General features: G+C 44.6%; 1 protein-coding gene across 2 annotated transcripts; it reads right to left on the bottom strand.

Moving 5' to 3' along the window:
- Window positions 1-677: 677 nt before the first annotated feature.
- On the bottom strand, window positions 678-15,888 carry LOC120046537 (lymphocyte-specific helicase-like). Of its 2 annotated transcripts, none has more exons than XM_038991859.1 (23): window positions 15,773-15,888; window positions 11,988-12,088; window positions 11,722-11,843; window positions 11,490-11,612; window positions 11,132-11,173; window positions 11,017-11,041; window positions 10,841-10,902; window positions 10,709-10,750; window positions 10,351-10,575; window positions 10,062-10,244; window positions 9,757-9,900; window positions 9,277-9,473; window positions 9,070-9,166; window positions 8,814-8,975; window positions 8,554-8,696; window positions 8,052-8,196; window positions 7,763-7,846; window positions 6,555-6,674; window positions 3,899-4,015; window positions 3,624-3,783; window positions 1,557-1,653; window positions 1,335-1,411; window positions 678-1,116 (listed from the first exon to the last, which is right to left on the bottom strand). In XM_038991859.1, exons 1-23 carry the CDS (start codon window positions 15,778-15,780, stop codon window positions 1,031-1,033), a joined length of 2,562 nt encoding a protein of 853 aa, XP_038847787.1. In that variant the 5' UTR covers window positions 15,781-15,888; the 3' UTR covers window positions 678-1,030. The 2 variants fall into 2 exon arrangements, with proteins under 2 accessions (XP_038847787.1, XP_038847788.1); XM_038991860.1 differs by having other exon boundaries at window positions 11,722-11,840.
- Between the last annotated feature and the right edge of the window lie 5,975 nt (window positions 15,889-21,863).

The following is a 21,863-nucleotide window of genomic DNA, read 5'->3' as shown; positions in this document are numbered from 1 at the left end:
AACAATTAAAAGGACATGGTCTCAGCATGCGTAAAGTGCTTGGAGTTTTGCTCCAACATACAGTGTCAATGAACCCATTAAGCGAACAAGATATAGGAGTTCAGCATTTACTTTAGCATGCATTATGAAAAGTAATTGATTCCAATTCAAGTGGTGCTTATGAATGATTACTTCAAGTGATTTAATCGTCGCACCTAAAATGGGTAAAGGTCCAACCAGCATCCCAATCCACAGCAAAAATAGCATAATGGCAGTTATGAGATTTGTCCAAGAAGCAAAATACTTCATTATACACCGAGTATACAAAACATGCTCTTTCCATGAGACTGACCAGACGAAAGCAATGATCACTTATTGATGTAACTTGTTAAATCCACTCCAATCAGTTTAGATGAAGGAAGGAAAACGGTTTAAAAGTATTTTTAAACATTGAGACATGGATTGTGTATGTGTGCCATTCAGAGGGTGAATGGGAAAGACACGATTTAAGTGCCTTTGAACAGGGTATGTATGGTAGTAGGTGCCAGGTGAACTGGTTTGAGGGTCAAGAATTGCAACACTGCTGGGTTTCACACAACAGTTTCCCATGTGTAAGTAAAATGGTCCACCACCCGACAACTGTGGGAAGCATTGGCGTCAACATGGGCCAGCATTCGTGTGGAACGCTTGACACCTTGTAGAGTCCATGCCCTGACGAATTGAAGCTGTTCTGAGCGGAATTCAATATTAGGAAGGTGTTCCTGAAGTTTTGTACACTCAGTGTATATGAACACTATCTTCTGGAAGACATGATTCGGTCTCCACTATAACAAACAGCATTTGACAAACTCCACAATCAAAAGATAAACATTTACCATAGGCAGTAAAGAAAGACATCAACTTTAGTATAAACAGTAGTTTCAGGAGAATGGGTTGAGTAAGTCCCCGGGTTTCCGTCTCAGTTGGTTCAGTACTACAACGAACAGCAGAGCAGTGGACCCTTAGGATCCAGCTCTAGCCATTAGGAGTATCACATCTGCGCCTTTCAAACTTAGGTCAAGCTGATCTCCGATGATTCTTTGGCTTCGATCACCTTGAAAACTCCAACCTTCTGTTTGGAGCTCCTCTTGGCCTTGTCTGGAAAGAGACAAAATGGTTTCATTACACACAATACAACAGAGGCCAAACAAAAGCAAGGTTTCATCAGGTGACCATGTTACAGGGGGAGGCACTGGTGCTCTGCAGTGGTAAAGCATCCTGACAAAGACCGAGGACTTTAGTATATTGTGACGCAGATATGATCAACGTCATTCATGATAACAGTAGTTGTGAATCGAACCCACAGCGTAACTCACCCAGAAGGTCACTGCGGTCCAGCAGAGCCTCCAGGTCCTTGTCACTAATGACCTTCCCCTTGGTGCTTTTCACTTCCCTGAAAAAGACAAGTCATTAGATAACCATAGACTTCTGACCAACCTAATATAAAACATTTCTGAGTTTCATAATGAAAATACAATATGAAAATTGATCGGGGGGGGGGGGGGGGGGGGGGAGAAATAACACTAAAAAACTAGTACTTCTCGTAATCTCTGGCGTTGAGAAGATCCATCAGCTCAGACACGTCGACGCAGCTCTTGGTCTGTTTGAGCTCAGCCTTTCCTCCTTTGAATTTTTCTAATAAAATAAAAAAGGTAGTCAGTCTGAATTCAGAGAATTAAATTCCTCAATTGTCACATTAATTCCAAGAATTCAATACTATCCCCTCAAGCTGATCATGTCACTGTTCAGACAGCCTAGCTATACAGGAAATCTAGTTTTGATAGTGCATTAGTAACATTAATGTCTCAAAGTCAAACCGTTGGGGGGGGGGTCTACTAGGTTAATAAACATATGGAATGGTTAAGATGGTCATACCATTGATCATTTAGTCATTAGATTTAGAATTTTAGGTACACTATTATTTGATAAAATATTGAATTTGGCCTTTACTACTATAGCCCATAGAAACGCATTGAACATTCATAAATGTATCATAAGGAATATGGTTTTAAAGTGTCTGTCCTATATCTAGGAGATAAGGAAGCTCAGGAAATGTTTTTTGGGACATATTTAAAACTAATTTGTGGGGGGTTGTAGAGCAAAACAGAGAACATCATGTTTGTGAGAATCATCTTACCAGAGTGGACTGTTTGTAGGCCAAACCATTCAGACGTTTGGGAAAATACTGATTTTCAGGATGTCTCACGGTCTGGCAAACGCAGCTGTAACTCGGCCACCTTCCAGCGCAGATGCGGAAGGCCGACATAGGCGGATTTAGATGCAGCCCATGCAATAAAACTGTTCTCCATCTAAAACTGACTGATTTTGATGGGGATGTTTTGTATTATGTCACTTAAATTGACACGGGTGAATTCAAGAATTGGAATTTCAAATGAACACCAGACAGGAGAGTTCAAATACTGTTTCAAATCTCAATTACTTTCAAAGTAAGTATTCAAATATATTTTATTTAAGACAAGTAGTTGAATATTTAAATGTATTTGGAAATACACTTGGAAAGGTTGTTCTTTGTCCTGGATCAAAAAGGGGCTTAGGTGGTTGGGGTGGCAGGGAGCATGGTCGCCCATTTGAATTTGAGAACATTTTAGAGGCTCCCCATCTTGGCGGTATAGAGACATGTTAGCATTTAAGTACATTCCCTGTAATTCTACAAATTTCTCCATGGAGCCAAGATACAATTTATAACCCCACCCTCGGAGTGGGGCCACGGCCAGGAATCAGCCATTATTGACGGCGACCCTGGCGCAATTACAGAGAAGTGCCTTGCTTTTACCTTGTCTGCTCGAGATTTCAACAACTGACTCTACGCTCTAACCGCTAAGCTACCTGCCACCCCATGTCTCAAATACATTCCTATGCATTTGAAAATAGTATTTAAAGTATACTTAACAAAAATATTTAAAAGCAAAATGCAACAACTTCATTGATTTTACATAAGAGGAAATCAGTTTAAAAATTAGGCCCTAATCTATGGATTTCAAATGACTGGGAATACAGATTTGCATATGTTGGTCACAGATAATAAATGTAAAAAATCCTCACAATGGGCCTCAGGATCTCGTCACAGTATTTGTGTACGTTCAAATTGCCATCGATAAAATGCAAATTGGGTTTGTTGTCCGTAGTTTATGCCTGCCCATACCCCCACCATGGGACCATGGGGAACTCTGTTCACAATGTCGACATCAGCAAATTGCTCGCCCACACGATGCCATACAAGCGGTCTGTGGTTGTGAGGCCGTTTGGACATACTGCCAAATTCTCTAAAACGACTCGTGGCAGCTTATGAAAATAACATTACTTTATTTCAGTTCATGAAACCAACACTTTACATGTTGCGTTTATATTTTTGTTCAGTGTAAATATTTGATAAAAATACATGTTTCGCACCGTGAATATAACAGACACTCAAATACACATGCATTTGAATCCAGGTCTGGAAGACACGCGCCACAATAGTTTTCTATTCTGACATACTTACCAGCTCTTCCATGCACCTTCTATTCAGGTGGGTTTCACATTTACCTCAATGTAATAACAATTTTGATGTGTCCTGGATGAGAGAGGAGTGGTACTCTACTCACTCTTGTGAATGACCATCTTCTCCAGCTTCCTCTTGGCTGACGCTCTCTCCAGGATCTTCTCGTCGATGGTGTTGGCAGTGACCAGTCGGTACACCACCACGGGTTTTGTCTGCCCGATACGGTGGCATCTGTCCTGGGCCTGCAGGTCAGCCTGAGGGTTCTGACAGAAGAAGAGTCCATTAATTATCGTGTGGCACTAGAAGAATCAGTACCAAACATGTAGCAGTAAGCAACAGTTGTTAAGATCAACCTGAGAGCATGAGTCCTACACCTACCCAGTCACTGTCAAAGATGATGACCGTGTCAGCAGCAGTCAGGTTGATGCCCAGGCCACCTGCTCTGGTGCTCAGTAGGAAGAGAAACACCTCTGGGTCAGACGAGAACTTTGTCATCTGCAAAAAAAAAAATATGATGGAAGGATAAGCTCACAACCCAAGAAATAGTGAGGGAGAAAGACTGCTACATGATAAGTAGAGCTGCACGATATTGGCAAATGTAATTTGAGCAAATACTGCGATTTACTTGCGATATTATTCTAACTCGATGGTTAGAATATAGTGGGCAACTCGAATACAGTGTTGTTTAGCATGACAACGAGTGAAAAAGACAGGGAGGGGTTGTGACGGGCAGGAACCAAAGTGTTGGTGTTGTCGGTGTTTCCCATGGGGGCCTACATATACTCTACAAAAATATAAACGTGTTACATTTCATATAATTTTTGGGGATAAAATCTGTCAATTTAAATGAATTCATTAGGCCCTAATCTATCGAATTCACATGACTGGAATCAGATACATCTGTTGGTCATAGATACCTTAAAAAAGGTAGGCGCATGGATCAGAAAAGTTATATCTAGTGTGACCATTTTTGCCTCATGCAGTGCGACATCTTTAGCAAAGAGTTGATCAGGTTTTGATTGTGTCCTGTGGAATGTTGTCCCTCTCCTCAATTGATGTGCGAAGTTGCTGGAACACACTGTTGTACACGTCAATCGAGAGCATCCCAAACATGCTGAATGGGTGACATGTCTGGTGAGTATGCAGGCAATGGAAGAACTGGGACATTTACAGCTTCCAGGAATTGTGTACAGATCCTTCCGACATGGGGCCGTGCATTACCATGCTGAAACATGAGGCAATGGAGGCGGATGAATGGCAATGGGCCTGAGGATCTCATGATATTCAAATTGCCATCGATAAAATGCAATTGTGTTCGTAGCTTATGTCTGCCCATACCATAACCCCACCGCTACCATGGGGCACTCTGTTCACAACATTGACATCAGCAAGCCACTCACCCACAACGCCACACACACACACACACACACACAACATTGACATCAGCAAGCCACTCACCCACAACGCCACACACACACAGTCTGCCACCTGCCCGGTACAGTTGAAACTGGGATTCATCCGTGAAAAGCACACGTCAGTATGCCAGTGGCCATCAAAAGTGAGCATTGTCTACCGAAGGTTACAACGACGAACTGCAGTCAGGTCAAGACCCCGGTGAGGACGACGAGCACGCAGAGGAGCTTCCCTGAGACGGTTTCTGACATTTTGTGAATAAATGATTTGGTTGTGTAAGGCCACAGTTTCATCAGCTGTCCAGGTGGCTGGTCTCAGACCATCCCGCAGGTGAAAATGCCGGATGCGGAGGTCCTGGGCTGTCGAGGTTACACATGGTCTGCGGTTGTGAGGCTGGATGGACCTACTCCGAAATTCTTTAAAACAACGTTTGAAGGTGCTTATGGTAGAGAACTAAACGGTTAATTCTCTGGCAACAGCTCTGGTGGACATTCCTGCAGTCAGCATGCCAATTGCACACTCCCTCAACTTGAGACATCTGTGGCATTGTTGTGTGACAACTGCACATTTTAGAGTGGCCGTTTGTCCCCAGCACAAGGTGCACCTGTGTAATGATCATACTGTTAAATCAGCTTCTTAATATGCCACACCTGTCAGGTGGATGGATTATCTTGGCAAAGGAGAAATGCTCACTAACAGGGATGTAAACAAATTTGTGCACAAAATTTGAGAGAACTAAGCTTTTTGTGCATATGGACAATTTATTTTATTTCAGCTCATGAAACCAACACTCCACATGTTGCGTTTATATTTTTGTTCATTCTAGATTTGAGATTAATCACAAGGTAGAGAAAAATGTAACATTCATGCGTCGCCCATTACTCTACGACATACCGTTGCAAACAATATACTGATCTGGTCCTACAGCACCATAGCCTGAAGACTCACTACATTCTCCCGCTGCTCTGTCTTTTGCTACATACTTCGGCCATCATTGTGTTAGAGGCGATTGGGTCACCTCTAACCAATCAGAGTATCAAAGCCAATGACAAATTTTCAACCACCGCATTACCTACGTGTTTTCAGGCTCAACCCATCGGTTTCTGGACCCGAGTCTGGGTAGCCAGGTAAACCACACCAGTGGTATCAGACTGTACTAGCGATTAGCTGCTAACAGATTATTTTGGCCCCAACTTGCTAAGAAAAAGACTGTTTGCAGAGAGTTCAATACACAAAGTAATAGCAGAATTATAAAAAGCAAGTGGATTTATATTAAGACGCAAAGTGGAAAGCAGCATCTTTGTGATTAAGCTTTTGTTTCGTTGACGATGAGCGAACTTGGAAGGAACAGCAAGTGGGTAAGGCGAGCAACTGCGCTCCTTGAGTGACGGGCTGGGGCTTGGTGTGTGCGTGCAGCGGGAGAGAGACGGCTCAAGTAACAAACTATAAAATCACACCTTAAACACTGGAGAGGAGCTTCAAAATATTGCAGACATTTGCAATTTAAACATTGCACATGTCAATATCAAAATTATATTAATCATGCAGTCCTAATTATAAGCGCTTTATGACAGCTTTGAGGATAATTCCATTGTGGGGAGTAGACCATGCCACCACTCACGTTCTCTTCTCTGTCGGGATAGGCCATGCTCCCATCCAGTCGGCTGTACTGGTAACCCCGCAGGTAGCAGTAGTCCATTAGGATATCCAAGATGGACGTCATCTGGCTGAAAATCAGCACCTGTCGACAGGGTACACAACAGGTCAGAAGTGGTCACAAACATCTTACAATAAATACATATTCATGGCCAAGTTACATTTTGGGGGATTAAGATCAATCACTTGACGCTAGGGGTCAGATTATATATATTTTTTTTTAAATAACGTTCCCAAGGTAAACGGACTATTTCTCAGGTCCATATTGTAGAATATGCATATAATTTACAGATTAGGATAGAGAACACTCCAAAGTTCCCAAAACTGTCAAAATATTGTCTGTGAGTATAACAAAACTGATTCTGCAGGGGAAAACCTGAGAAAATCTAACCCGGGCGTGATTTTTTAAATCTGTGTTTCCTGGCCCGTCTTTCTTCCATTTAAAGGGGTATCAACCAGATTCCTTTTCCAATGGCTTCCTCAGGCTGTGACCAGTTTCAGGCTTTTATTTTGAAAAATGAGCGAGATTTTTCAAAACTAGTCAGGTGTCCTCTGATTAGTTCCTGTGCGCGAGAGGGGTAGCTATCCATTTTCTTTTTCCTCTCTTATTGAATAGGTTACGGTCTAAATATTATCGATTATGTTTGTTAAAAACAACCTGAGGATTGACTATAAAAAACATTTGACATATTTCTATGACCATTACGGATACTTTTTGGAATTTCCGTCGAACGGAACGAGGCTTTGGTTTTCTGAACATAGCGCGCAACCCAAATGGCGTTTGTTATAAAAGTAATATTTATCGAACAAAAAGAACATTTGTTGTGTAACTGGGAGTCTCGTGAGTGCAAACATCCAAAGATTAAAGGTAAGCGATTCATTTTATTGCTTTTCTGACCATGCTAATTTGGGGCTAGCTGTTCTAGCATTGATACACTCACAAAAGCTTGGATTTCTTTTGCTGTAAAGCATATTTTCCAAATCTGACACGGTAGGTGGATTAACAACAAGCTAAGCTGTGTTTTGGTATATTTCACTTGTGATTGCATGATTATAAATATTTTTTGTAATATTTCACGCTCTGCAATTCAGCAGTTGTTTAGGAAAATTATACCGTAAAAGGGATCCGTAGCGCAGAGAAGTTACGTATAACAACTGAATTTGGACGTTTACCTTGTGTCCTCTCTTCTTCAGCTCTGGCAGCATTCTGTCTAGAATTAGGAATTTCCCTGAGGTCTGGACCAGTTGCTCATCAATCTGCAATGGAAAGAGATTCAAAGGGTGAAACAAGATCATGTATTTACACGAGCTACACCAACTGGCAGTCTAACTCCCTAAACACTCTGACAAAGCCTCCACTTAGCAGTGCTGAGAGATATCACGAATGCACCAACAACATTCATTGGCCATGTCATTTCTACATAATTTGGTCACAGCCATTTCAATCCCGCGGGGCCTTTACCTTGAACTCCTGAGTGGCCGGGTCCAGTGGGTACTCTATGAGGTAGGGGTGGTTACAGCACCTCTTCAGCAGCATGAGGATGTTCTGCAGTTTCAGGTTGATTTGGGAGTCCAGGGGCATCTGCACATCCACAACCGGGGCAGGGCTGGAGAGGACCGGGAAAGGCAATGAGTGAGTTGCCCCAGCAGAGGTCTCACGTGCAACTATCAACCTCTAGTCTTTAGTTCATTTATTTTAAAAGGGAGCACACATTAAAATGTTTAACATTCACAGAAAATATTGAATTGGTACAATCATGTAGTTTGTCTTCATGGACACGTGTGTATCAGATGTATCAAGTCGTATAACAGAGAAAAGATAGACTTGATAAACTATCATTGGTATGACCAGTGCACCCCCTAGTGAGTAAAGGCACAAGCATAAAAATAGAATCATCCCATTTCTATGGGCACCGCAGTGTTTCCTTCACACAGAACACTACCATAGTAGGATAAATTCTGACCTCTGCTCAGCCTCCTTCTGAACCCTCTCCAGGTATTTCTCCAGGTCGTAGGACGTGTCACCATCAGTCTCTTTGTAGTCCACAGGCCTCCTGGTCCTGCGCTTAGGCCTGCCGTCGGTCGTCAGCACCACTGGAGCCTCCACCTGACACGTCAAAGTCTGTTAGAAAGCTCCTTCAAACAAAGTCTGGCCTCTGAAAAGTCAGCAATGCATACATTTGCCATTCTATACAACAGTGTAGCAGTGAACCGAGGGCCTTACCTTCACCTGGCCCAGCATTTTGGCGATGGTCTTGTTGACCACAGCAGTGTAAAAAGACTCCTGTTTGGCAGTGAGTGGAGCGTACACAACAATCTCCTTTTTGGGCGGCACCTCCAACGTCACGTCAGACTTCAGTCTTCTCAGCAGGAATGGCGTCAGAATCTGCAGATGAAAGAGAAAGTTTATAGACTACCTACTGGTTTAACCATTTTATCTTTCCCAGTGTATTGCAGAGCTAGTCAGTCTGAGGGCTTACCTGGTGGAGCATGTGCAGGATGTTCTGCTCTCGTTCGTTAGCCACAACATTTTTTGCATCCGAACCAATGGTGTCAATGTCAAACCACGACTCAAAGCTGTAGAGATATAGGTGAAGCGCAATTACACTTTTTATTTTATTTTAAAGACTAAAGAAAAACATTCCATATAGTCCCATTCCAACAGTAGAGACAGACATGTCCCCTACCTCTTGAGGTCATCAAACACCTCAGGCAGAAGGAAGTTGAGCAGTGACCACAGCTCAGCTAGATTGTTCTGCAGCGGTGTGCCCGTCAGGAGCAGCTTGTTGTCCGTGGGCAGCATCTTCAATTCCCTCACCAGTCGGCAGTTCAGGTTCTTGATCCTGTGGCCCTCATCCACAATCAGGTACTTCCAGTGGAAGCGCTGGGGAGGAAAAGCAAGGGGGTTATCAGTGAGAGGCTGAATGGGTTAAATAGGTGGCACAACTTGATGCATGCATAACTAGAAACTTTCACGCAAATTTACCTTTGATACCAATGCATTATTTGCACAAAAAGGAAAGTTATGCTCATCCCTTTCAATAGATAAGAGCTCAGTATCGTAAGTTCCAACCAACAGCTATATCAGAATACCAAGTACAGAAAAATAACACATGTAACTTCTACAGCCTACATAGAAATGATAGGAGTAGGGGAGTTGGGCATACCTCCAGAAACTTCCTGTCAATCATGGCAATCTCAAAGGAGGTGACCACCACAGGGAACATGTTGTGAGGTCCCTGGGGCTTACGAATCTGCTTTAACAATGCCATCCTATCCTTAGCAGGCCCATGGTACAGCTGCACTGACACCTTACAACACAAGATGAACAAAGACAATTTAACAGTGAAGTCAGTAATTTGCATTGGTGATACACATGGCATGAATTCACTTTGAAAATTGTATCAATAGCACAACTTCTGTAATACCTTGAATGCTTATTTTTAGCGAGGAGTGTTTGTTTTTATTTTACCTCTGGAGTAAAGCGCTTGAACTCGTTGATCCAGTTGGGCAGAGTGGACAGGGGGGCCACTACCAGGAAGGGACCCATCACCTTTCTCTCCAACATCATGGCCACGTGGGCGATGCACTGGATGGTCTTCCCCAGACCCATCTCATCTGCCAGGATCCCATTGATACCATTCTCCCACAACATCTGGAGAAAACAAAATACAAACATACCAAGGATGATATGAAATACTGCATCTATGATCTATGATCAAACAAAAGAAAAATGTGCATAACCAACAGTCCACACTCACCCTGAGCCACTCCACACCCTCTATTTGGTAAGACCTCATGACTCCCCCAGTGAAGAGCAAGGGCTGCTGGGCGGGCACAGCCTGCCCGTTCACCTTCCTGTCTGGGTCCAGTAGATGCTCGGCATTGTCTCTCACAGTCTCCGACAGACGCCCCTTGATGTCAGCATTGGAGTCACTCATCTTTTCGATGTCCTCTGCTTCTAGCTTCTTCATCCAAGGGACATCCTGTTATTCATGTACACAGATACATTATTGACATTTGAGGTACGGTACATCTAAAAACTCCCTCCAAGTTCTTGACTCTTAAGAGTAAATCAGTCCAAAAATGTCCCTTGCGGTGAATAAACAAGTCCTTTACCTCCTCTTCCACTTTACGTTTCTTGGCCTTGGACATAATTTCCTGAAACAAAAACATGGCCAAAAAAATAACATGTTAAAAAATGTCAAATAGTGAAATAGGCCTTGATTTATATGTTGAGACACCGTTTACCTCTTTAGACATGACATCAGCAATTTTATAGTCTTCCTCTCTCTCCCTTTTATTTTTTTCAACTGAAAAAAACAAAGAAACTTAAGTTGGAAATTGTCACTAAACTGTTTCCACATCAACTATAGAGGAACTCAATTGTCATGGATGCAAAGTAACAGAACACAAGTGCTGCCTACCTCTCCCAGCCTTCTTGCCAATGCTCTGTGACAGAAAAGTTGATAAGGTTAGTGATTAAGGACCTGCAGGCAGTAATTGTAACTGAACGACTCAAAGAAAATAAAACTCACTCACCTTCTCTGCCTTCTTTACCAGTCTTTCTTTCTTCAGCATTTCCTGAGTTTACAGGGAAAATGTACAGTTAGACACAGCTTTTCAAAGACTCACACTCCTTGGGTAGATTTGACCATTGCCTTTCCATGCATTTTCTGACCATCAAACATGAGACAGAAAGCAATTAGGGATAGCTAGAGCAGAGTTCTACATGACCACAGAAGGGGACTGGGAAGATCAGGGCTAAGGAGCCAAGGTACATTACTGTGGTCATTTGCATTTGTTCACCCATGAGCTGTAACAGGATAAGTAGTTGTACAATATGCTGTGCAAGGGCTACTTCTAATATTAATATCCTTTGCACTGGTATTAGACTTACCTCCTGCTGCTGCTGTTCCATCTTCGTAAGAAGGAATTTGGAATATATGTTACTTTTCTCCAGCAAGTGTTGCAGTCTCTTGAAGCGAATGTCATGAGTTTCCTTCTTCTGAGCTTCTCGAGCCTAGTAAAAAAATACAAAAATGCCAATGTTAGGCATTAACAACATCCACACTTGCCAAACAAGATCAATAGTTTTCAAATATGTTCAAAAAAAATTTGAACAAAGAAACCTTTTTCATAATCTCCTCTTCTTTTTTCTCTCCTTTCTCCACCAACTGCATCTCCTCTTCCTCCATCTCTTTTGTGATGACAACTTCAGACACCGCATTTTCAGCTTTCACACTTGCATCTGCTGAGAACAAGTGGTGATATGGTTATGATATGGTTCATTTACATGAAAGGGAGAATTCTCAGTTAGCTAGCAACTTCTAATGATAGTTACTACATGCCATTTAGTTAACGCATTAATTGGCCAGCGGTGGCTAACTTTACTTACAATTTCCAGGCAAAGTCTCCTCCATAGCCGTACCCAGCGGTTCTTCAGATTCGTTAGGCTTCGGACAATGAGGAGACACGCTTCGGGTTTCTTCCTTTACACTGGGTTGTGAGTGAATATTCAATGAATAAGAGTGTGATAAATAACCTTGCCTGTGTTAACTATGGCAAGTTACCAGTTCAGCTAGCTAGCCTTGAAGCTATGAAACACCACACTAATGTTAGTAACATCACGCTCGGGCAATTGCTTCGGCCCGCAACTAGCCATTGCAGACGGCTCGTTGCGGAAGCCAAGCATCCTAGATAAACCAAATCTAAAATATTCAGTTTCACCAAGATAACGTTTCCAAACAAGAGGCATATCCAATAGCTCTAGGAACAACACTTAACGTTACAATTTGATGTGTTGAATGTGTCCTTCACTATCAAATAAGCATTTAAAAAACACGTTATCCAGGGTCTCCCATTTTCCGCATGTAGAAGAACGACGGTTACATATGTAACCATGGTTATGTGAGTTATATGGATCACTCTAATATATTGGTAATGCATCACTCCGTGGCGGAGGGATACATCCGAGGTGAGGATTTACAGATTGATCCATATAGCTCACATAACCGTGGTTACATATGTAACCTTTGTTAGGTTTCACTATATTGGATCACACCAATATATTGGTATACCCGTACCAGATTAGTCAGTGCTAGAGGGACCTGGCCAGCCAGCGGCAAAGTCCAGCGTGGGACCGAGAGGCAGGGGCCGTCAATGTGGAAGGGGTGTCCCGGCACAATCCCTGGAAGGGGAGGCGACACCCAGGACCGCTGAACCAACCACAGAGGGAGGTGCCACATTTACCCGATTTGCATCTTTGCTAGGTACAGAGGAAGCCCAGCTGGCCACAGCACAGATATCAGCGAGGGGCACTTGTCTCAGTAGAGCCCAGGACACAGCCACACCTCGTGTCGAATGTGCCACCACAGATCCCAGCACTGGCCTGCCAGCCAGGCGGTACGCTGTCGTAATCATGTCCACGATCCAGTGAGACAAAGAGCTGGTCTGTTGTTTTCACTGACCGTGTCCGCTCCACATATGAGGTGACAGGCTGCCTAAGGCACAGCATGCCAGAGGGAGGCCCAGACTCCCCTGCCACTGCCGGGGGACTCGTAAACAGACAGTATATAAAGGGATGCTCACATACCTGTGACAGAACCGTCGGGAGGAATGAAGTGTTAGGGAGGAGAGATATATACTCCTCCCCACAGGGTCCATCCGGTAGCACTCAGAACTTAACGAAAGAGCATGGAGCTCACCCACCCTCACGGAAGATATCGCTACCAAGAATACCACCTTCATAGAGAGGTGTTTCAGGGAGGCAGACTCCAATTGTTCGAAAGGCGGCTTTGCCAAAGCTGCCAAGACCACATCCAGATCGCCATTGAGCGGGTCCTAGCGGGTCCTAGCTGGACACGTGCAACAAACTCCCTTCATAAACATGGAGAACAAGGGATGGTGCCCCACTGGCCTGTCTATCCAACCCGCATGGCAGGCAGATATAGCAGCCAAATACCCTCTCAGTGTAGAGGCTGCCAAGCACTCATCCAAGCGAGACTGCAGGTATTGGAGAACATACTGCACCCCACATGACTTGGGGTCTTCATGGTGTTTATTACACCCTCCTGTAGTCCTAACATAGACCATTGGTGCCGTTCAGTGGCCAAGCCCACAGACTGAGGTGGTGCGGCCTCGGATGCCACAGAGTTCCCCCGACCTGAGACAGCAGGTCCGGTCTCAGGGGAAGTTGCCAAGGTGTACCAAACAGGGACAGCAGAAGGCTGAAACAGAGTTGTCTGGAACAATATGGGGCCACCGGAAGCAGACGATGTACTGCCATCCTGGTCCTGTCCAGCACAGCCTGGATCAGGGGAAAAGGGGGAGATGCGTAAGCAATCGTGAGCCAGAGCATCCAAGCCCGGAGGCCCTGGTGGCTCTGACATGGAGTACCACAGGGGGCAGTGTGCATTGCCCAGGGAGGCAAACTGGTCCACCTGCACCCTCCCGAACTTGTCCCACAGGCACTGCACCACCTGGGGATGTAGGCTCCAGTCCCAAGGTGACGGGCCCTCCAAGAGCATATCCGCTGCCACATTTAGTATGCCAGGTACGTGTGCTGCGCGTAGAGACGCTAGACGTCCCTGAGCACAGAGAAGGAGCTCCCGTGCCATAATATGGAGGCAGTGGGACCTCAGTCCACCCTGATGGTTGATGTAAGCCACCACTGTGGTGTTGTCCATTCTCACCAGGACAGGTCTTACCTTCAGATGTGGAAGGAAAGACTGCAGGGCCAGCAGTATAGCTCGGAGCTGTGGTGTATTGATGTGCCTGCCGCTCCAAGGGGTTAGCCAACAGCCGCTGGCCGACCTGCCCTTGGTCACACCCCCCAGGCTGATCTGGGAGGCATCTGTGCTGACCAGCTCTGGGCGGCACATCCTCAGCTTCTCCACCCCATCTGACAGAAAGGAGTGACAGCCACCTCAACAATGCCCTGAGGCACTGTACGGTCACCCCTGAAGAACAGAGGCCGGCACCGGAATTGGAGTCAGTACCCCTCGACCATTGAGGTCAACACCCATGGGGACTCCACACACTCCTCCCACTTTGCCCTTTGAGACCGGGAGAAGCGGCCGAGGAAGGGTGTGTCAGGGGACCTGCCAGGTCCCGCCTCTCCTCTGGCACCCCCAGGCACGAGTATGCAGGTAGGCCTGCAACAGCATGGCCGTGTTGGTAAGGCGGCCAAGAGAGCAGAGACCCATATGTGGCTCTCAAGTCCGCATCAGACTCTTTGGGGGGGGCTCCAAAGTTAAGTCTCAACATAGTGGCAGCCCACCACCATACTCTTACATTCGGCAGGAGAAATAACAAGAAAATCCTGTAGAGGAATTAGCTGAGAACCCATGTAGGGTAATTAGCAGAGAAATCAAAGCAATTCACAACACATACAACTTGCCGACTGGCTTGTTTTGTAAGGTAAATACAGTTTGTGGCAGCAAGAGCCACCAATATATTAATGGATGCACACAGAGTCGTAATGAACGCTAACGAAACACAAGCACTACAAACCACGTGCGGAAGATACAGATCAACCGCACGCTGTAATTGCAGCACTCAAGAGGGGCTGGTCATGTGGCCAGCTGCAAACAGCCAGTGAGTAACTTCCACGCAAGTTATTACAATTACTAGTGACTTACCAAGCGCGCTTCAGAAAGTTTGTACCTCAAACCATACGGAAAATGAAAGGGAACGTGTGTCGCGGCCATGGGGTCTTTATGTAAGGGCAGACCCCAGCCGTGACACAGGTATAAACGGGAGTAAATCTAAATCCTCACCTCGGACCCCCGAAAGAGTCTTTCCCTCCACCGCGGAGTGATACCAATATATTGGAGTGATCCAATATAGTGAAAACTACTATGTGGTAGAACGAATAACAATTGCAGCCCAGTGGCACAGGCGGAAAATAGGAGATACTGCTGTATACAAACGTGTTTTAAAACACTTATTTGACAGCGAAGGACACATTCAAAATGTCGAATCGTAAGCATTCTTCTAGAGAAACTAAAATACCTCGACTGCAAACGTTATTTTGGTGAAACCGAACATTTTAGATTTGGTTGATCAAAGGACGCCAGCCTACGGAAGCTTCTGCAACGAGCCATCGACATGGGTTACTACTTACCTTATCTAGCTGCTTGGAACAACAAATACAGTTTTGAAACAAACAGAAGGACTTACCAACTCATATTGAAAAACTGCCAAACTAGATATGTAGTAAAATGTTTACTACAATTTTCCTGGGATATTTGTATGAAGAACCCGTTACAGCAAGTTACACAACATAAAGCATGCAGTAGTCTGTGTGTGATTGTATAATGAAGAAGGCGGGGCTTTAACATTTCGCGCCAAAGTGGATGCAACCAATGTAAAAGACAGGGGTGTCTGATATTTTGCAAAACCAAGTCTCTATATTTTTGGTTTGCAGAGCATCGAAAGAGAGAAGACTTGCTAGTATGATCATTACCAAGATCATATACACATTTTACTCACAATAGAATTGTTCAGACTTGCGATATGAAATCGCTTCATGAAACATGTACCCCTTCTTAGGAAATCTAGATCCATTGCCTTAATATTTCCCGCAAAACTCTTGTGTTCATTCATTCGCCGACACAGTGGGTGATTCGTTTTGCATGGCCTGGCCAGGCGCCAGCTGTACATGTTAGACCATTCCAGTGGTTCTTCAAAGGAAATTGCAAAATGTTTCTTCAGAATCTCCAGCACCACCCCAACATCAACATATGTGAAAATGGCACGATTCTATGTTTTGTGGGGGAAAAAATATAGAAGATGATACTTGTGATTTGTCGCCACAGTGGTTTGTTTACAAAGCAGGTTAGGATAATTAACGTGGCTGGTTAGGTAAATTATCGTGGCAGGTTAGGAGAATGAGGTTATGGTTAGGGGTAGGCTTAGCTACAATGCTACAGTTGTTGATAAATTAGATAAAGAATGATAGCAGCAAACTCAGCTGCATCCTTCAATGTGGCAGAAGGCTTGTTCATAACAAAACCCTTTGATATTGCCAACCACTTTAATAACTTTTTTGTTGACAAGATTAGAAAACTTAGCTATGACATGCAAACAACAAACACAGAGCCTTCATATTCATGCATAATGGACCAAATAATGAAAGACAAGCACTGTAATTTTGAGTTCTGCAAAGTTGGTGTGGAAGAGGTAAAAACATTGTTGCTATCTATTAATAAGGACAAGCCACCTGGTACTGACAACCTGGATGGTACAGTAAATTGATGAAGTTGGTAGCGGAATACATTGCGACTCCTGTTTGCCATATCTTCAATTTAGGCCTAGAAAACTGTGTGCCTGAAGGGAGGCAAAGGTCATTCCGCTGCCCAAGAATAGCAAAGCACCCTTTAATGGTTCAAACGGTCGACCAATCAGCCTGTTACCGATGCTTAGCAAACTTTAGTATTTGGTAAAACACAATTTTTTCCAATGTTATTTTACAGAAAACAAATGAACAACAGACTTCCAGCATGCTTATAGGGAAGAACACTCAACATGCTCGGCACTGACACAAATGACTGATGATTTGCTAAAAGAAATTGATAATAAGAAGATTGTGGGAGCTGTTTTGTTAGATTTCAGTGCAGCTTTTGATATCATTGATCATAACCTATTGCTGAAAGAAATGAGATGTTATTGATTTACATCCTCTGCCTTATCGTGGATTGAGAGTTCTCTATCTAATAGAACACCGAGGGTTTTCTTTAATGGAAGCCTCTCTAATGCAAATTCGGTTTAGTGTGGTGTACCACAGGGCAGCCAGCTTGGGACATTGTTTTCTGTTTTTACTCATGACCTTCCACTGATCTTGAATAAAGCCTGTATCTTTGTACACTGCTGACTCAACCGTATACACATCAGCTACGACAGCAAAATAAATAACTGACACCCTTAACATAGAGCTCCCGTCTGTTTTAGAATAGGTAACTAGAAATAGTTGCGCTAAATATCTCAAACTAAAAGCATCGTTTTTGGGACAAATCACTCACTCAACCCTAAACCTGATCTAGATCTATTACTGAATAATGTGACGATTGAGCAAGTTGAGGAGACTAAACTGCTGGGTGTAACCCTAGATAGCAAGCTGTCATGGTCAAAACATATAGAATCAAAGGTTGCTGAAATGGGTAGTCTGTCCATGATAAGGCGATGCTCTGCTTTTTTGACATCTAAATGAACCAGGCAGGTCCTACAGATCCTAGTTTGTCACACCTGGACTACTGCCCAGTTGTGTGGTCATGTGCGGCAAATAAGGACATATGAAAATTGCAGTTGGTCCAGAACAGAGTAGCATGTATTTCACTTAGCTGTACTGTACATGGAGGGCGGATGTCAGTGGTATGCATGTCAATCTCTCCTGGCTCAAAGTTGAGGAGAGACTGACTGCATCACTATTGGTGTTTGTGTGAGGTGTTGATGAGTTAAAGTTACCAAACTGTCTGTTTATATATTTGGCACACAGTTTGGAAACTCATTGATACAACACAAGACATTCAGCCAGAGCTCTTCACAGCCCCCAGGTCCAGAACAGAGGCTGGGAAACACACAGTTAAATAGAGCCATGCCTACATGGAAATCTCTGCCACCCAAGGTAACTCAAGCTAGCAATAAAACAAGATTTTAAGAAAACACTGGGGTCTGTGAAGAGACACAGACATTTTATATATTTTGAATTATATTTTTCATTGTATTTTGTATTGTAAAATGCAGTGTTAGTTATTTTATGTATTTTATTTGTTGTGTTTTGTTTCCTGGTTGGACCACAGGAAGAGAAGCCTAATTGGGGATCCTAATAAAATACTAAACACTGTTGTCCCCGACGCGACCACTAGATAGAGCTGTAGGCCTACAAACCATCTGTAGCACAAATCATCAGTATCAATAAGTAGGCTATGTTCATCATACTATAACCTATTAGTAATTGAAGACATCTGAATGTAATTAATGTTTTGTAAACAAAGTCCTTTGTTTGGACAAGAAAGATGATCCCTTATCATAACACTATCCATTCCAGATGAGAATATTGTGTTACTTTTTCCTCCTCAGTAACCAGGTTTCCCTCCAACCTTTTCACGCGAGTAAAGTAAATGTCAGATATAAAATGACAGGTCTGATGGAAACATAACATTTTCCTGTAAACTTTCCAAATGTCTACAAAATAAAATACGCTAGACACGGTGGGATCTTTTAGTGTTGGTAAAATTAAATATGTGAGAAATGTTGGTGGAGACGCTTTTATGCGCAAATATTGGTATAATAACCATCATATCGAAGTAAACTTGGAGACGCGATGACATGTTGTGTGGTCCTCCCACTATGACTTGTCGGCAAAGCATGCAGTTTATTAGGCTACAGATGAAATATATTATGATGACCACAGGGTGGTGAACGTGCAAGGTGATGAGCTTGATGTTCCTTTTCAATAAATATCAAGGGTCTTATGATGGTGACATGATCATCGATGTTTGGCTGCCCTTTGACAAAATTATCTTGCTCTTTTACCACTATAATCTCATCATGTAGGCCAGTGGTTCCCAACCAGGGGTACTAGGACTTACTTGGCCTATCTACAGGGGGTACTTGAAAAGACTCATGAGTCCATATGGTTACTGGTACAATGCACATGAAGGGGTACTTCAGGAGTACTCCGGGCAGAGCAAAATTCAGTTCTGTAGTAGGGTAATCAAAAAAGGTTGGGAACCACTGATGTAGGCTATATGTGCGCTCAAGCCAACAGTGGGGAATAAGAGTACAGTGATGGGCCTCAACATCATGATCTAACTGGACAGCACTATACAGGGCAGAACCAAAGTCGTCAGGTCCAGAGTCATTCTCCCTGTCAGGTCCAGCATCAGTTTCTGTGGCAGGACCAGCGTCATTCTCCCTGTCAAGTACAGAGTAATTTTCCTTGTCATGTTCAGAGTCGTTCTCCATGTCAGTTTCAGATTCGTTCTCCCTGTCAGGTCCAGAGTCAGTTTCCCTGACAGGTCCAGTCAGTTTCCCTGTCAGGTCCAGAGTCAGTTTCCCTGGCAGGTCCAGAGTCAGTTTCCATGTCAGGTCCAGAGTCAGTTTCCCTGTCAGGTCCAGAGTCAGTTTCCCTGTCAGGTCCAGAGTCAGTTTCCCTGACAGGTCCAGTCAGTTTCCCTGTCAGGTCCAGAGTCAGTTTCCCTGTCAGGTCCAGAGTCAGTTTCCCTGTCAGGTCCAGAGTCGTTCTACCTGTCAGGTCCAGAGTCAGTTTCCCTGTCAGGTCCAGAGTTGTTCTACCTGTCAGGTCCAGAGTCAGTTTCCCTGTCAGGTCCAGAGTCAGTTTCCCTGTCAGGTCCAGAGTCAGTCTCCCTGTCAGGTCCAGAGTCAGTTTCCCTGTCAGGTCCAGAGTCAGTTTCCCTGTCAGGCCCAGAGTCAGTTTTCTTGTCAGGTCCAGAGTCGTTCTCCTTGTCAGGTCCAGAGTCGTTCTCCTGTCAGGTCCAGAGTCGGTTTCTCTGTCAGGTCCAGAGTCAGTTTCCCTGTCAGGTCCAGAGTCAGTTTCCCTGTCAGGTCCAGAGTCGTTCTACCTGTCAGGTCCAGAGTCAGTTTCCCTGTCAGGTCCAGAGTCAGTTTCCCTGTCAGGTCCAGAGTCGTTCTACCTGTCAGGTCCAGAGTCAGTTTCCCTGTCAGGTCCAGAGTCAGTTTCCCTGTCAGGTCCAGAGTCGTTCTACTTGTCAGGTCCAGAGTCGTTCTCCTTGTCAGGTCCAGAGTCGTTCTCCTTGTCAGGTCCAGAGTCGTTCTCCTGTCAGGTCCAGAGTCGGTTTCTCTGTCAGGTCCAGAGACGTTCTCCCTGTCAGGCCCAAAGTTATCAGCACTAGGCTCTGAGCCTTCAGCCGTTAAGTTTCGGTTTGTCCAGCTCTAGTCGGCCCTCAGTCCACTGCTCTGCCAGGCTATAGGCTCTCTGCCCCACTAGGTCTGCAGCATCTGCCCTCAGTTGGTCCGTAGCCCCCAGCCTCGGTCGGAAAGCAGTCAGCTCCCTCAGTGCTACAATCCAAACCACCGCCCTAGTTCTAAACCTTGGGTCTCCTGCCCCGCTAGATCCAGAGTAATCTGCTCCTCTAGGTGTGCAGTTAGACCGTTCTCAGCCCTCAGCCTGTGCCAAGTCGCCTATACTAACGCTAGACTACACAATCCCTGCTCGGATAGATTTGCAGCCTGCCACCATACCTGGCTTGAAATCCTCAGATTTAGTAGTGAGTTCCAATTCCCCTGCCCTGCTAGGCCCTCAGCTCCCTGACCTGGGGGAACCACCATTCCCTGACCCGGGGGGCCTGCTGTCTCTAGTTCTGGGGGGCCGCCTGCCACCTGCCTTGGACGACCCTCAGCCCTTCCCACGTGGGAGACCACCTGACCTCTACTCTGGGGCCCAGCCGCCTCCAGATCCCTGATGATCATTGCCCAGGGATCGCCACATGGTCCACCATGGGAGTCATCCCTTTCAGCAGTGGTGAAAGAGTCACCAGCCTCAGCCACAGCCAGCGAGCTGCCAACAACAGTTGTGGCCGGCATGCAACATTCCTCCACCACAGTAGGCGAGCCACTTGCTTCAGCCGTGGCCAGCCTCTGGCATTGCACTCAGTGTCTAAGGATGGGGCCCAGCTGCCCTGCACCAGCTGAGTTAGAGGGCCCTCCCCCACCCGCTTGGCGTTCCACGGGGCGGCCCAGGACTGTCTCTGCGTATCAGTGTGATTTCAACAGATGTGTCAAATTAATTAATTACTGTCTTTTGTTGAATTTATTTAACAACATTACAACCTTGTTTAGCATTATCTAGTCCAAATTTGGCATGATTCCACTATTTGTATCCATTTGTGTCACTTTCAAGAGGGGCTTTTATTTTGAAGGCAAACTATAAATGCCACTATTGTGGCTAATCCTTACTGTGGCTAGTTTCACATAGGTGTCGAACCCGGTCCATTTAAGACACGGGAGCCGGATGACGCTAGTTAGCTGCTTATAACGTTAGCTTGGTCATGTGGTTTGGTAAGAAGAATGCCCCTTTTCCCACAGGTGTTATTATTACCTCTGAGGGTTTAGAGCTTGAGGTAGTCACCTCATACAAGTACTTGGGAGTATGGCTAGAAGGTGCACTGTCCTTCTCTCAGCACATCTAGTTAGTTAAACATCTAGTCTAGTTAAATCTAGACTCGGTTTCCTCTATCATAATCACTCCACTTTCACCCCAGCTGCCAAACTAACCCTAATTCAGATGACC

The sequence above is a fragment of the Salvelinus namaycush genome, chromosome 4 (genome assembly GCF_016432855.1).
Source record: "Salvelinus namaycush isolate Seneca chromosome 4, SaNama_1.0, whole genome shotgun sequence".
Taxonomy (NCBI): Eukaryota; Metazoa; Chordata; class Actinopteri; order Salmoniformes; family Salmonidae; genus Salvelinus; species Salvelinus namaycush.
The sequence above is the reverse complement of the archived record's forward strand: the minus strand, read 5'-3'. Positions and strand labels throughout refer to the sequence as shown.

Bases quoted from the DNA above. Each gene is read 5' to 3' on its own strand.
- LOC120046537 (XM_038991859.1), bottom strand. The intron at 11,844-11,987 runs GTAAGTAAAGTT...ACTTGTTCTCAG, and splicing joins GGAGACTTTGCCTGGAAATT to CAGATGCAAGTGTGAAAGCT. The intron at 4,016-6,554 runs GTGAGTGGTGGC...TTTTTTTTGCAG, and splicing joins ATCCCGACAGAGAAGAGAAC to ATGACAAAGTTCTCGTCTGA.